Below are 12,791 nucleotides of genomic sequence, written 5' to 3' on the forward strand. Positions count from 1 at the left end.
ACAGCAAGTCTCATACTTCTACTCTGCCTCTGTAACACTTCTCACAATGTTGAACATGTGATAGGCATTCAAAACACAGTTAGTAAGCATGCTGTTAAAATGAATTCTGTAAGTGAAGAGCAGTATTATAACAAAGTCTGAAAAATTTCTGAAGAAGCAAATGTCAGGTTATCTTCCCAATACCAAGAAATAACTTCTGCGAACATTTCTTCACAGCTTTCTTCATAGTACCAATCATACTTTTAATTTAAATATTATTTAATAACTATCTCCCCTGCCATACTTAAACTACATAAGAACAAGGATGGAATCTGTTTCCGTCACATGCATCTACACAGAGCAGTGCATGTGCAGTGCTCGGTACATGACACGTGCTCATAAAAAATGTATGGCATTAGTGAATTTTGGTAGCCCTTCCTGTATTTTTTAATTTTAATTTAATTAAACCAGGGGTCGGGAAACTTTTTCAGCCAAGAGCCATATGGTAAATATTTTAGGCTTTGTTTAGTCTCTGTTGCAACTCTCAAGTCTACTACTGCAGCATGAAAAAAGTCCCAAGCAATATGTAAGTAAAGAGTATGGCTGTGTTCCAATAAAACACAGAGACAGGCAGCGGGCAAAATTTAACTCTCAAGCTGTAGACTGCCAACCCGAGTGAAAATAATATATTATGACTAGTCTCTCATAGCAATAACACATTGATTATAATCACAAATGCATGTGTATCATTTGCTATACCATAATTTTTATAACCAATCTCACTACTGACATCTAAGTTTTTGGCAACATTCCATATTATATACAATGCTGTGCTGAACATACTAATGCATCTTTTATTGCACATCTCTGATCATTTCCTACTAGAATTGCTAGGTCAAGGAGTAGCACATTTATGAATTTTTGTTAATTTTTTTAATTACTCACAAACCCCTTTCATGATGTTGTGCTCATCTATTTTCCCAACCAGCAGTGTAAATACCTGCTTCTCCAAAACCTTGCCAACATTATACATTATATATATTTTCTTACCCACAAATACTTCATTAGGCACATGATTAGAGCGCTAAATTTGTTTACATTTTTTTATTTATTAGATGATATTGATATAAAATGGTATAAACAAATCTAAAACACAGCAAGCACTTAACTGAAACAAAAGTTTAAGTTAAATCTACACAACACAGAGCATTAAAATCACTCCAGAAAGTTCCTTTAATGTTCCTTCCCAATCAATACCTGTCCCATTCCTATCTCAATGGTGTTACCATTGTTTGGATTAGTTTAGCCTATTCTAGAAGACCACAAATGTTGCCTGTTCCACTTTCATATTTCTTTTATATTTACATTTCACTCAGATCAATTGTTTTGAGATTCATTTCTGCTGCTGTGTACAAGTGTATTCAAGTTTACCGCTGAACAGTATTCCATTGTATGAGGATACCACAGTTAAGACTGTCCCTTCTCCTCTTAAGAGATCCCTGAGCCATTCTCAATTTTTGGCTATTATGAATAAGCTAATAGAAGTATTGTACAGATATGTTTCATTTCTCCTGGGCAGCTTGCTGGGTCACTGGGCTGGTGTGTGTTTAGGGAATGCTGTCAGTGTTTTCATTGTAGCGATCCTGGTAGGTATGCAATCCTAGTTCCCTAAGTTATCCACATGATATTTCCCTACAGGTCCCTGAGAGTCTCTTCATCGTTTTTTTATCTGTTTTTATTCTGTTCCTTAGATTGGATATTTCTTTTTGATCTATCCTTAGGTTTATGACTCTTTCTGTCATTTTCATTCTGAAGTTTTCATGTGAGATATTTATGATTTTCAGTTCTAGAATTTCAGTTTGGGTCTTTTGTTATTGTTGTGAAATCTGTTAAGATTTCTTGTCTTTTTATTCATTGCAATATTTTCCTTTACATTCTAAAGCAATTACAACAGCTGATTTAAAATCCTCATGTGCTAATTCTAACGTCTTAATTATCTTGAAGTTAGCCTCCCTTGATTTCTGCTGAGGATGGGTCATATCTTCCTGTCTCTGTGCACACTGAGTAATTTAGCATTGTATCACCAATACTGTGAATGACATGTAAAAAGTTTGGATTCTGTTCTCTCTCTCTGAAGAACTTTTTTTCTTTCTTTTTCATTTAAGCAGTTTTCTTCTCTGCACTCAAACTGTGGAATCCTCTCCCCCCTAAATGGAGCAGCTCAACTTTTTGCTTCAGTTCCTTTAGCCTTAACTGAGCTGCTTTGAATTTGCACCATATGTAGTTTAGAACTGAGCCAGAGGTATAGGCAGAATTTATGCGTAGCACGTGAGGGCTCCTAGTCACTGGCTCCGTTGGGGTTTATGTTCTTCCTCTCACCCTCACCCCACCACACATGAATAAGACTTTCCGGGGCCTGCAGTTACACCAAACCCGGTGCTTGGTTCTTCAAACTACTAACACCAAAGTATTTTTGTCTTGGTTTTGGTCAGAGTCTCAGCCACTCTACAGGGCAGAAACACCTAGTAAGTACTATGCCTTCAGTGTTTGATTTCCCCGATTTCCCTCTGCTTTTGTTTACCCTCCAATAACTTCAGTTGGTTGTTTTTAAATTTTGTTCATAATTTATAGGTGTTTTCTTCAGAACAAGTGTAATAAGAGCTAATAGACCACGCCAGAAGTTCAATTTCTCCAATATGAATTTTTAAGTAACATCAAGTTTATTGGTTACATGTAGTAGTATAGGGTGAGGTTTGCAATTAAGCCACTAAAGTCAAGGAAATATTCTTCATTTTTAATATGTAAGTTATCAAAAAGGAATTGTGTCCTTTGTTCATTTTTTAAATTGGGTGTTTATCAATTCCTTACTGATACTAAGTCTTTATACACTAAGGATATCAAACTTTTGTCACATATATGTTAGACATATATTCTTCTGTTTGTGATCTTTCTATTATGTTTATCTGTATATGACATGCAGAAAAATTTATTTTCTATATCATTTTTGTATTATAAAATATGACATTTCATTCATTACAGTTTTATTTTTATTATTTTATGGAGAAGTTTTTAAAAAATCACCCATATTCCTTCTTCCTCCCATATTCCTTTATGGTTGTTATTAAAATTGGGATACACTTCCAGTCATTTGGAAGTCTTTTTGGCATTATCTACTAAAGTTGAAATTATATATATCATAAGACCAAGAAATCCCGTATGGAATATGGGTACCAAAGGGCATAAACAAAAATGTTTACAGGGGTATTCTTTGTATAAAAACTGGAAGTGACCTAAATAACCATCCAGTAGAATGGTTAAATAGATTATAGCACATTCATAAAATGATACTATATGATAATGAAAATGAAGGATTATTACACGGAAAAACATAAAGAAATCTAATATATACAATGATGACTAAAAGACACAAAAGAACACACACTGTACTCGTATGATTCCATTTAAATTAAAAACAAAAACAAAAAAACAGGCAAATTAATGTATCCAGTTGAAGCCAAAGTGGTGGTTACCTTCCGGGAGGAGGGAAAGGATAGTGAGTGGGAGGGGACGCAAAGAAGGCTGGCTTCTGGTCATTTCTATTTCTTGACCTCAAAAGTGGCTATGCAGGTATGTTTACTCTGTCTTAATTCATTAGGCTATACACTTATAATCTGTGCACGCAGGATATAAAAAAGTTTGTTTAAAGAAAGTGATGTTTCCATTGTGGAGAATATAAAAAACACGACACATAGGAAAAAGAACTTAGGATCCACCTCCTTCCTTCCCATATTTCCAGATACTTATTATTAAATTCTGAATGTTCTTTTTTCCTACATATATCTATTATTTTGTTATCATTAGGATTATATACCATGTATGCAATTTTATATCATGTTTTTTATAAACAGCGTATGAACATGTTCACATTTGTTAAGGATCCTTCCTAAAGTCAACTTTTAATTACCACACAGTATTTTACTGAATTGTATTTTTCATAAGATATAAAGTAATGAAAATCAAGAAAGAGTTCCAATTTCAGTAAAAAACTAAACATCAAAGAGTAGATATTGTTCATTATACATCATAAAAGTAAACATTTTAGTTCAACACTTCAGTCTAATTAGTATGCTATGTAGGTATGACTGCATTTTTAGTGAGTAAATGGTACATAGTTTGCATATGTAGGGCTATGGCCCCAAAAAAGAGTGAGTGCTACGAGAAGTGATATTACAAGGGTTCCCAGAAAATGAAATAAAAATTTTAAATTGCTTAAACTATAGGAAGACAATAATTTCCATTTTGGTGAAGTCTGGGATAAGTAACACATAGCAAGTGCAATCCAGCAACTAAAAGGTAGTAACTAGAAATAAACGGGCACGAAGATCAGAAGGAATACTAGGCAAAGCGTATCATCACCTACCAAGTCTACCACTCATGAGACACATTGATCTAATGACGCTCTTTCTGATTGATCCCATTCGCAGTGTGCTGGGCTGTCACTTCCAACTGATTAAAGTCACACAGATGAACTGTATTTGCTAACTCAGACATAGTCAAACGCTATGCTATAATGGAAAGAGCTCCAGACGGGGAATTAAGACACCTGGATTCTAATATCAACTCTGATCTAATGACAGGTCATATGCTACTGAATAGGTAACTTAATTTCTTTATTGTGCTATGAGACCATGTCTTTGTATCTCCCACTGTACCTACCACCGTTAATTGCACATAGTAGTACTTAAGCATAGTTTGTTGAATTAACAAATCAGTTATGATTTGTTCTAGAAGGGAACTGGTCTATGTGGAATTTCAAAAAGAAAACCGAGAAATAAAAATATCAGTTTTTAATCTATCCACTGTCCGAGCTGAAAATTTATCCCTAATGAACACTAAGAAAACTTGCACTATTTACACAAAAATATTAGAAAAACACCAGGACCACCAAAATTGGACATTCTACTCGTTTGTTTCCCTTTAAAAGAGTGATTGATTTTTATTACTATCTAATACAATGGTTTCAAAGTTAACATATCCAAAACTAAACACCTGAGTTTTCAATAACCATAAACTAAAATAATACAATTTCTCCATACGGTCTTCCTCTTCTCTGTTAACTACTCTGTTAACTACAACTCCATCCTTTTACTTGTTCAGGATGAAAAATAGGGAGTCAGTTCTTTCTCTCTTGCCTCTAGCTTCAAAATATATCCTGGATGTGCCCAGTCTCCTCATCTCCATTGTTACCACCCTTCTGATCCACTATTATCTGTCACTTGCAGTATCACACTCACATCCTTAAATTGGTGGCCCTGATTCTGCCCTTGCTCCATTCCATCAACTCTTAGCATGGCAGTGAGTGAAGCCTTTCCATTGTAAATCAGATCCGGTCTCACTCCACTGCTGTAAACCGTCGGTATCGTTCCATTTCTCTCTATACCTACAAGACCACAAAACCCTAAATGACTCTAACCCCAATCACTCTGCTAAACTCCTCACTTCCCACCATCCACCAGAGTGACTTCTTTTGTTTTCCTCAAGCAGGCCAGTTTCAATTCCCGCTTCAGTCTTTCCACGTGCTATTCCTTCTGTTCACATCATTCTTCCCAGAGATATCTGCGTATATCACTCCTTTACCTTCTTTGAAAATTTTGTTCAAATGTCACTTTCTCAGTAAGACCTATACAGACCACCTATCAAAGACTGCAGCCCCATTCTAACACCAGTATTCCCCACTGCACTTACCCAACTTTATTTCACTCCAGATCACTTGTATTTGCTCATAACAACTTGTAATATTTATCTCCCTCCTTCATTGAAATGTAAGGGATATAATGGTAAGGATTTTTGTCTGTTTTATTCACTGTTCATACAACGGTGACTAGCATACAGGAAGTATCACTAAATATTTTTGAGTGACTATGTTACATACAACACTAAGGTTACATACGTATAACACTAAGGTTCCATTCAAGTACTTAAGGAAAACTGAAAATCCTGTTTTTGCCTTTTAGATATATTTTTAGTGATGTAATAATTGATTAATACTAAAATCTACGCAAATAGTATTACCAAATGTTGGAGGATCATCGGGTAGCTTAACTAAAGTGTGATTTTTTTTATTCCGAATTTATATACGAGAGCATGATACTGTTTAGACTATATTTAATTTTGGATTAATTTCTCAACAGATCAGAATCTAAATCTGAAAGTTGATGTCTCTGCAAACTAGGAAAATAATAAACACTTGTTAATGAAGTACTAGCAGAACAGTTGTAACTCATTTTAGGTTAATAATTTTTATTCATTTTAACAAGATTTCTAACTTTCAAGCCATGTGATTCTTTGCTTTTGTGTTCAAATGTAGACTCTCACACTTATAACTTCAACGATGAGTTGCATAGACTAGCTGTTTAAAATATTAAATTCATCTGCCCTGACAAAATTTCCTCCTAAGTTAGTCATTTAAAGACTCAGATTTGAAAACTTAACTTACTCCTAAACCTAAAACATAGAGTACCTTTCTCATTGAGAAGAAAACAACTAGCCATTTTATTTGAGCTTATTTATGTCCAATTATAATTTTATTAAAAAATTGTCCTGTTATTCAGAAATGAGAAAATCGTAAGGCATTAAGTGCTACGATAGAGGTATGAGTTTAACAAATATAACTGAGAACCACTAAATCGATGAATAATGACCAGTATACACTTTGACCAGTATACACTTTGTTCAAATAATTCTGCTGTATTTGTGATTGATGCAGGTCTACTACGTATGATGCCACTGGTTTGACATTGGGCCCGACAGGCAAACACAAATACTTACTGGTAATTAACTTTTACTAGCTTTCCTTGTGTCCATATGCAGAAAAGAGTTAACATGGCAGGCGTGATACTGCCAGCCTCAGAAAGTCCTGCTGTCTGAGAACTTGGATTTTGGGAGTGCTCCCACTCACCCTGATTCATAAAAGTGCTCACTGTGCCTAAACTGTTGTGCAAACCATATGGTTTATGCTGAACACCTGCTTTCTTTCTGGGAGTCCAAAATTTTGGTACATGCTAGGCAGAGGCTGCCCATGTGATCAACTCCCAGTAATAACTCTGAGGACTGAGTTTCTAATGGGTTGCCCTGGTAGACATTTCACATGTGTCACCACAATTCGATGCTGCAGGAATTAAGCATATCCTGAGTGACTCTACTGGAAGAGAACTCTTGGAAGCCTGCACATGATACCCTCTAGACTTCATCCCATGTGCCTTTTCCCTTTGCTGGTTTTGCTTGTATCCTTTTGCTGGAATAAATTGTAGCCATGAATATGACTACATGCTGAGTCCTATGAGTCCTCCTAGCAAATCACCAAACCCAGGACTGGTCTTGGGGACCCCCAACAGAATCCAGTGCAGGTCCAAAGGGGAGGAGTTGTGCTTTATATCTCTTGGTATTTCTCAGGGTACAAAACATACTCTTATGCATAACAAATATTCATTGCATTGGTGATTTTAGGTATTATCCTCCTAATCTATTCAAATCAGTCTAAAGATGGGTTACATCTCCATTTTAGTGTAAATGAACATTGGTGAACTGGTTAAATGGCAAAAATACATGTGATAATGGCACAGCTCAAACAACAAACGAAAAGTTTGGGGCAAGTTCAAATAACACAGTTGGACAGAAGATTGATTACTTTGATTGTTTATAGTCTCCAATTTGTTTAACTGATATTTGGATAGTTCTCTGCCTGCAAACCTCAAGACCATCCTAAGCATTGTGACTTTGGTTTTCATTTTGTCTATTGACACATCTTTGGAATTTAGCAAAATATAATCACATACTTTTCAGTTGTGTGTGACTGATAGAAGAGGGAAGCATTTTATTAAGTTTCTATATTATTTAATTATACTCTATAATGTTTCAAAGAAACAAACTGTCCATGCTTCCTTGTATTTTATATAATCCCTTTAAACTAAACTCCCACCTATTGGCCAAAAGATCAAAAAAGACAGCAACAGAAGAAAATGATACAAAAGAAACATTAAAACAGGGTAAAAGAAGGCACAAATGATGAAAGGAGTCAGTGAGTAGGACAATATAGCTAGGTTAAAGAAAGTTCCAGGCCATCCCTGACGACAAAGTACTTTTTGGTCTTGATGTGTCATAGCAAAAGGAAAAACAAAAAAAGAAGATTCTTATTATCTATAAAGCAAACTTATTATTTTCAAAGCAAACTTTACTATTCAACAGAGAGCCTTGATATCAAATACCAACTATGCAATTCAAAAAAGCAAGAAAATATAATGAGAAATTTTTACAAAACACAGCAATTCAGTGACTCTTCTTCTTATGGAGATTCTATTTCCGGAAGAGAAATTTGTAATACTAGAATGCATACTTGTAAATATATATAATAAAAATATTTTTTAAATATTCCTAAGATAGAAAATATAAATCATTAAGTTAGCAAAGAGTCAAACACATGGGAAAAGTCAGGAGTGGAAAGAAACTTCCAGAAGTCATCAACCAATTTCCTAAAACAAGTTGATAACTCCCAGAGCCAAGAAAAGGCAATGATTCCATCACACTCGATGGACGGGGATTTCTGTGTTAGGTTTCAGGAGGCGGGGAAAGGAGAGGATGAGAGATATGCCATTCTAGAATGTTCCTTCAGTTCTATTCCCAATGTACTCAGTGTTCATTGTGTTAATGTCTACCAGTATACTTTAGTCATTTATTTTAGTGTCTCTATACAATGCTAATAATAATACCCCTGCCAAAAAACAAATATTATAAATTTGAATTTTCTATTTAAATCAATTGTTCAACACCTTTTATTTTGATATATGCTTTACTAACAGAGTTTTATAATCCTGTCAAAGTTTATACAGTATTAAGATAAGGCTTCTCAATTCTATATCTAATCTGTAGGTCAAACCACCTTTACTCATCAAATCAGTGTCAAAAAAAAAGTGATGGCCACTATTTTTCTCTCCAAAAGGAAACAAGAAAGTATATATATTTTATAAAGACAAAGATTTTAAAGTCTGACACAAGTTTATTTATTTATTAGTTTCAGGTGTACAAAGCAATGTAATAGTTAGACATTTACACTCCTCACAAAATAATTCCCACCCCCTCAAGCCTACTACCGCTCTGACACTGTATACAGCGTTACGATACCACTGACTATTCCCTATGCTGTACTCCACATCCTGTGACTATATATATATGATTATAGTTGACATTCACTATTATTCAACTTCAGCTTCAGGTGTATAGCGTAGAAGTTTGACACCAGTTTAATACAAACTGTCTTATTGTCATCCAAAAGCTAAGATTTTCTTATTTCAGTTTGTTTCATTGTAGTGAAATGGCAAGGTTACTCTGACTTTATAAAAATTCACTGTAGAATTAGAATCAAGTAACTGTAGATAAAAGTACATTTTAGGATGGGGGTGTATGATAGCAAAACATTCTAAATGTTACTCCTACTTAAGGGAAATATTAATTGTGTTTAACACATAAAATGAAATGTGCAACTCAGACTAAATCAGTGTATAGTAAAAACCAATAGGGTACCCATAGACAATGAAGGTATCATGGAAGCTGGTTAAAATGTATAATGAAGAGAGAACTAGTAAGAATATAACAACCTGGCTGAAATTGATATTCATTAGGGTACTCTTCACATCAATGGGGAGCATTTGGACTCTGTGGTCTTTATCAGTGTCCCAGCTGGTAATGGTTGAAGGTTAATGCCTTACCCCATTCTGTTCAATTTTCTAGCCTAATTAGCCCTCCAAATCTATAGCTGTGAGCACCAAGTGTCTCTGCTCAAAAGAAACTAATTAATGCTAGCAAATTAGATCAAGTCCAAAGATCCAACAGCCAAACTCTTAGTTAAATGCGCCTTGTTAATAGGAAGTGTAGCTGTCAATAACCGCTGTTGGTGAGCATAATGAGGCATCTTTCTTTCATTGAAAGTGATTTCATTTCTCTTTGTCCCTGGAAAAGCTGTTCCATTCCCTTCACAAACCTAAGTTGCTGGCAGTCTGACCCAATTCTTATGATCAACTGGGTTGAAATGACATGAAAAAAAAAAACAAAAAAAAATCAAACAGAAAAGCTTTCCCACATAATCATGTTTCAGGCACTTAGCAGAAAGTCAGACCACTTATTAAAATTCCTATATCTTTATCCAAGAACTATACAATTAGCATGCATAGTGCTTTTATGTAAAATTCTATAATTAATAAAGCAAAGGCTATAAATAGTAAATAAACGACAATAGAAGTATCCTATTTCTAAATTGCATCTCAGTGTTCAGTTTCAATGGAGCTGACGTTCTCTGCTGCTTGAGCAGCACCGATGTATATTCTTTCCTAATTCATATGGTTAAACAGGGAGAATACTAAGGATTATGCCTTTATCAAATAATCAATTTTAGATTTGAAAACACTGTTTTGGACCATATGGCATAAAAAAATCAATATATGATTATCTATAAACATTCAAATGTTCAAAAATCAATCCCTATAACATGTTCTAAAAATTATGAATGCATTGAAATAACCCAAATGGATCTCAAATCTTAAGATGCTTTCAGCCTTCAGAAGATTTTAAGAGTGTTAATAAGAGAGAAACTTAACGATGTCAACATCCTAAACAACTTAAACTTTTGATAAAGAAGCAGAAATTAAACATTTTCTTTTCTGTACAAAGTAGTAGTTGTGGAACACAAACAAATAAATATTTTAAAGTTGTACTCTATTTCTCTCATTTCAAAAACCAAAAATAAAATTTCACCATCTAAGAGTAAGCAGACAGTTCTGAAACCCAAAGCCATACAATCATTCTGCATTTTTATGTGAATCACATGAGTAAAAACTCAATGTATAATCGAGTTAGCTAGCTTGCTTTCATTCTAGATAGCAGAATAGTGTGTTACAATACAGCATAAATACAACTCAAATCTAAAACTTGAGACCACAGTATCAGCAATAAGCAAATTTTCCTGGTAGTGAAAAGTTAACCCCACAGTTTTATTATCCATTTTAAAGTTTTATCCTCCCCCACCTGAATCAGGATATATCTATAAAGTTCTAGGAGGCAGGTGGAGGATTATCTCTTGAGACTATCAGCATGACACTTGCCAATGCCAGATGTGCACTGAACCCTGCCTGCAGGTGCCAATGGGTTAATTTCTCCTGACACCTGGGGAGTGAGGGTGGAAGGAAAGTGCTCTGATTAAACAACTAATTCATAGTGAAAGCAAGAGTAATACCTTAAAAAGATACTAATAATTATTGGTGATTTATTAATAAATTTATTTATGCATGGGTATAATTTACATCAAATTTATGGATGGATTTAAAACTGGAATATGTCATAAATCATTTAAGAAACAGAAGTGACCATCACACAAGGGCAGTTCTGAGGAACTACTCATCTTTTTTACTGCCTCCATCCTTCAATCGCCAAGGTCATTCTCTAAGGAGACAGCATCAGAGGAACAGAAATGTTCCTAGCATCCAATGTTACTGATGCTAACAGTCCCCAAACTACAGTTGACACAGCCTGACTCCCCTGCAGAGAAACATGTAGTGGAGCTGCAGCCCATCATTCTCACTAAGAAGTACTGTGGTGCCCAGTGAAGACGATGACAGGGAAAGTGAAGAAGGGGAGCCAGGAAAATAGTCTACGTCAGCAAAATGTCACTACTATTTCTTCTAGACAGCCATTCGAAGAGGTAGACTTTTTTAAAAAAATATTTCTACAGTAAACTGCCATGTGCTTTTCTAATTACGCATCATTTATAGTGTCATTTTTCACCTTCCACTGCTTTATTTACAGTTTTCACTATAATGTTACACATTAATCAACAATACACCTCTAGAGTTATAGAATACAGGAGTATTCTATAAAAAATATTTGAAAACATTTTCCAAAGAAAACATGCACATGTGGGTGCTTAATGCATGCATTTACATAAATATATTCCACTTAAAAACATAAAACATTAAAAAAACACCAGACTCACTGTAAGTACTATTGAGATTCCATTAACAATTCAGCAATGGACAATGATACCAAAGAAAATCATCTTAGAATATATATTTATTTATATGATATGTTGATAGATGGAAAACAGGTACATGTTACATTTAATGTTTCTTCTTTCCCTAACAAAATAACCAGAATACTTGTTTTTCGAAAATATTCACACCAGGTTTTTCTCTATATGTAACTACACTGCTGGGAAAAAATGTTTTTTTTTTTTTACTAATAATTTGAGAGACTATTTTTAAATTGTAAATGAATAGAACACCACCTGGAAGCTCTGAAAGCTGAAATACTGGTGTCTCAGTGAAAGGGTGAGAAGCAATTCATACATATTAATTCACTGACTACTTGACTCTAAGGCTAAAGATTAAATTCCGATCATATTATAAAAAATGTATTTGATCTTTATATGAATATTTGAATCTTACCTTCAACTTGCTCAGAACACCTCTCTCGGGCCTTTTCTCTCATTATTTTAGGGATCAAAACATCTTTTTCAACATGTCTGAGATGCTGCTCTGAAAATAAAAAGATCTTTCTTTAACATAGTAAAGTCTCAAGTAAATGACCAGGTTAGGGGAAAAATAAGCAATCTGATTTACCTAAATAAAAGCCATGCAAATATATTAAAAACTGACTCTTATAAACTCATAAAATGGTGATTATTTTAGTCACTGAAAATCATTCTACATTATTTATATATATACAACCGAAAAAATGTGAGGGACATAGGCAACATTTTTCTAAAAATT

The 12,791-nt window shown here is 34.4% G+C and overlaps 1 protein-coding gene across 6 annotated transcripts in view; it reads right to left on the reverse strand.

Moving 5' to 3' along the window:
* CMC1 (C-X9-C motif containing 1) overlaps positions 1-12,791 on the reverse strand; it is a 69,627-nt gene that overhangs the window by 35,424 nt on the left and 21,412 nt on the right. For 3 of the 6 annotated variants that reach the window (XM_033131957.1, XM_033131955.1, XM_033131953.1), the window contains one exon: positions 12,468-12,557. The exons of 1 other annotated variant lie outside the window; for it this stretch is intronic. In XM_033131957.1, the coding sequence (XP_032987848.1) occupies positions 12,468-12,510 (43 nt within the window). In that variant the 5' untranslated portion in view covers positions 12,511-12,557. The remainder of the gene's footprint in view (positions 1-12,467; positions 12,558-12,791) is intronic. 2 more of the 6 variants (XM_033131958.1, XM_033131954.1) reach the window with 1 other exon arrangement.

Source organism: Rhinolophus ferrumequinum, chromosome 17 (genome assembly GCF_004115265.2).
Source record: "Rhinolophus ferrumequinum isolate MPI-CBG mRhiFer1 chromosome 17, mRhiFer1_v1.p, whole genome shotgun sequence".
Taxonomy (NCBI): Eukaryota; Metazoa; Chordata; class Mammalia; order Chiroptera; family Rhinolophidae; genus Rhinolophus; species Rhinolophus ferrumequinum.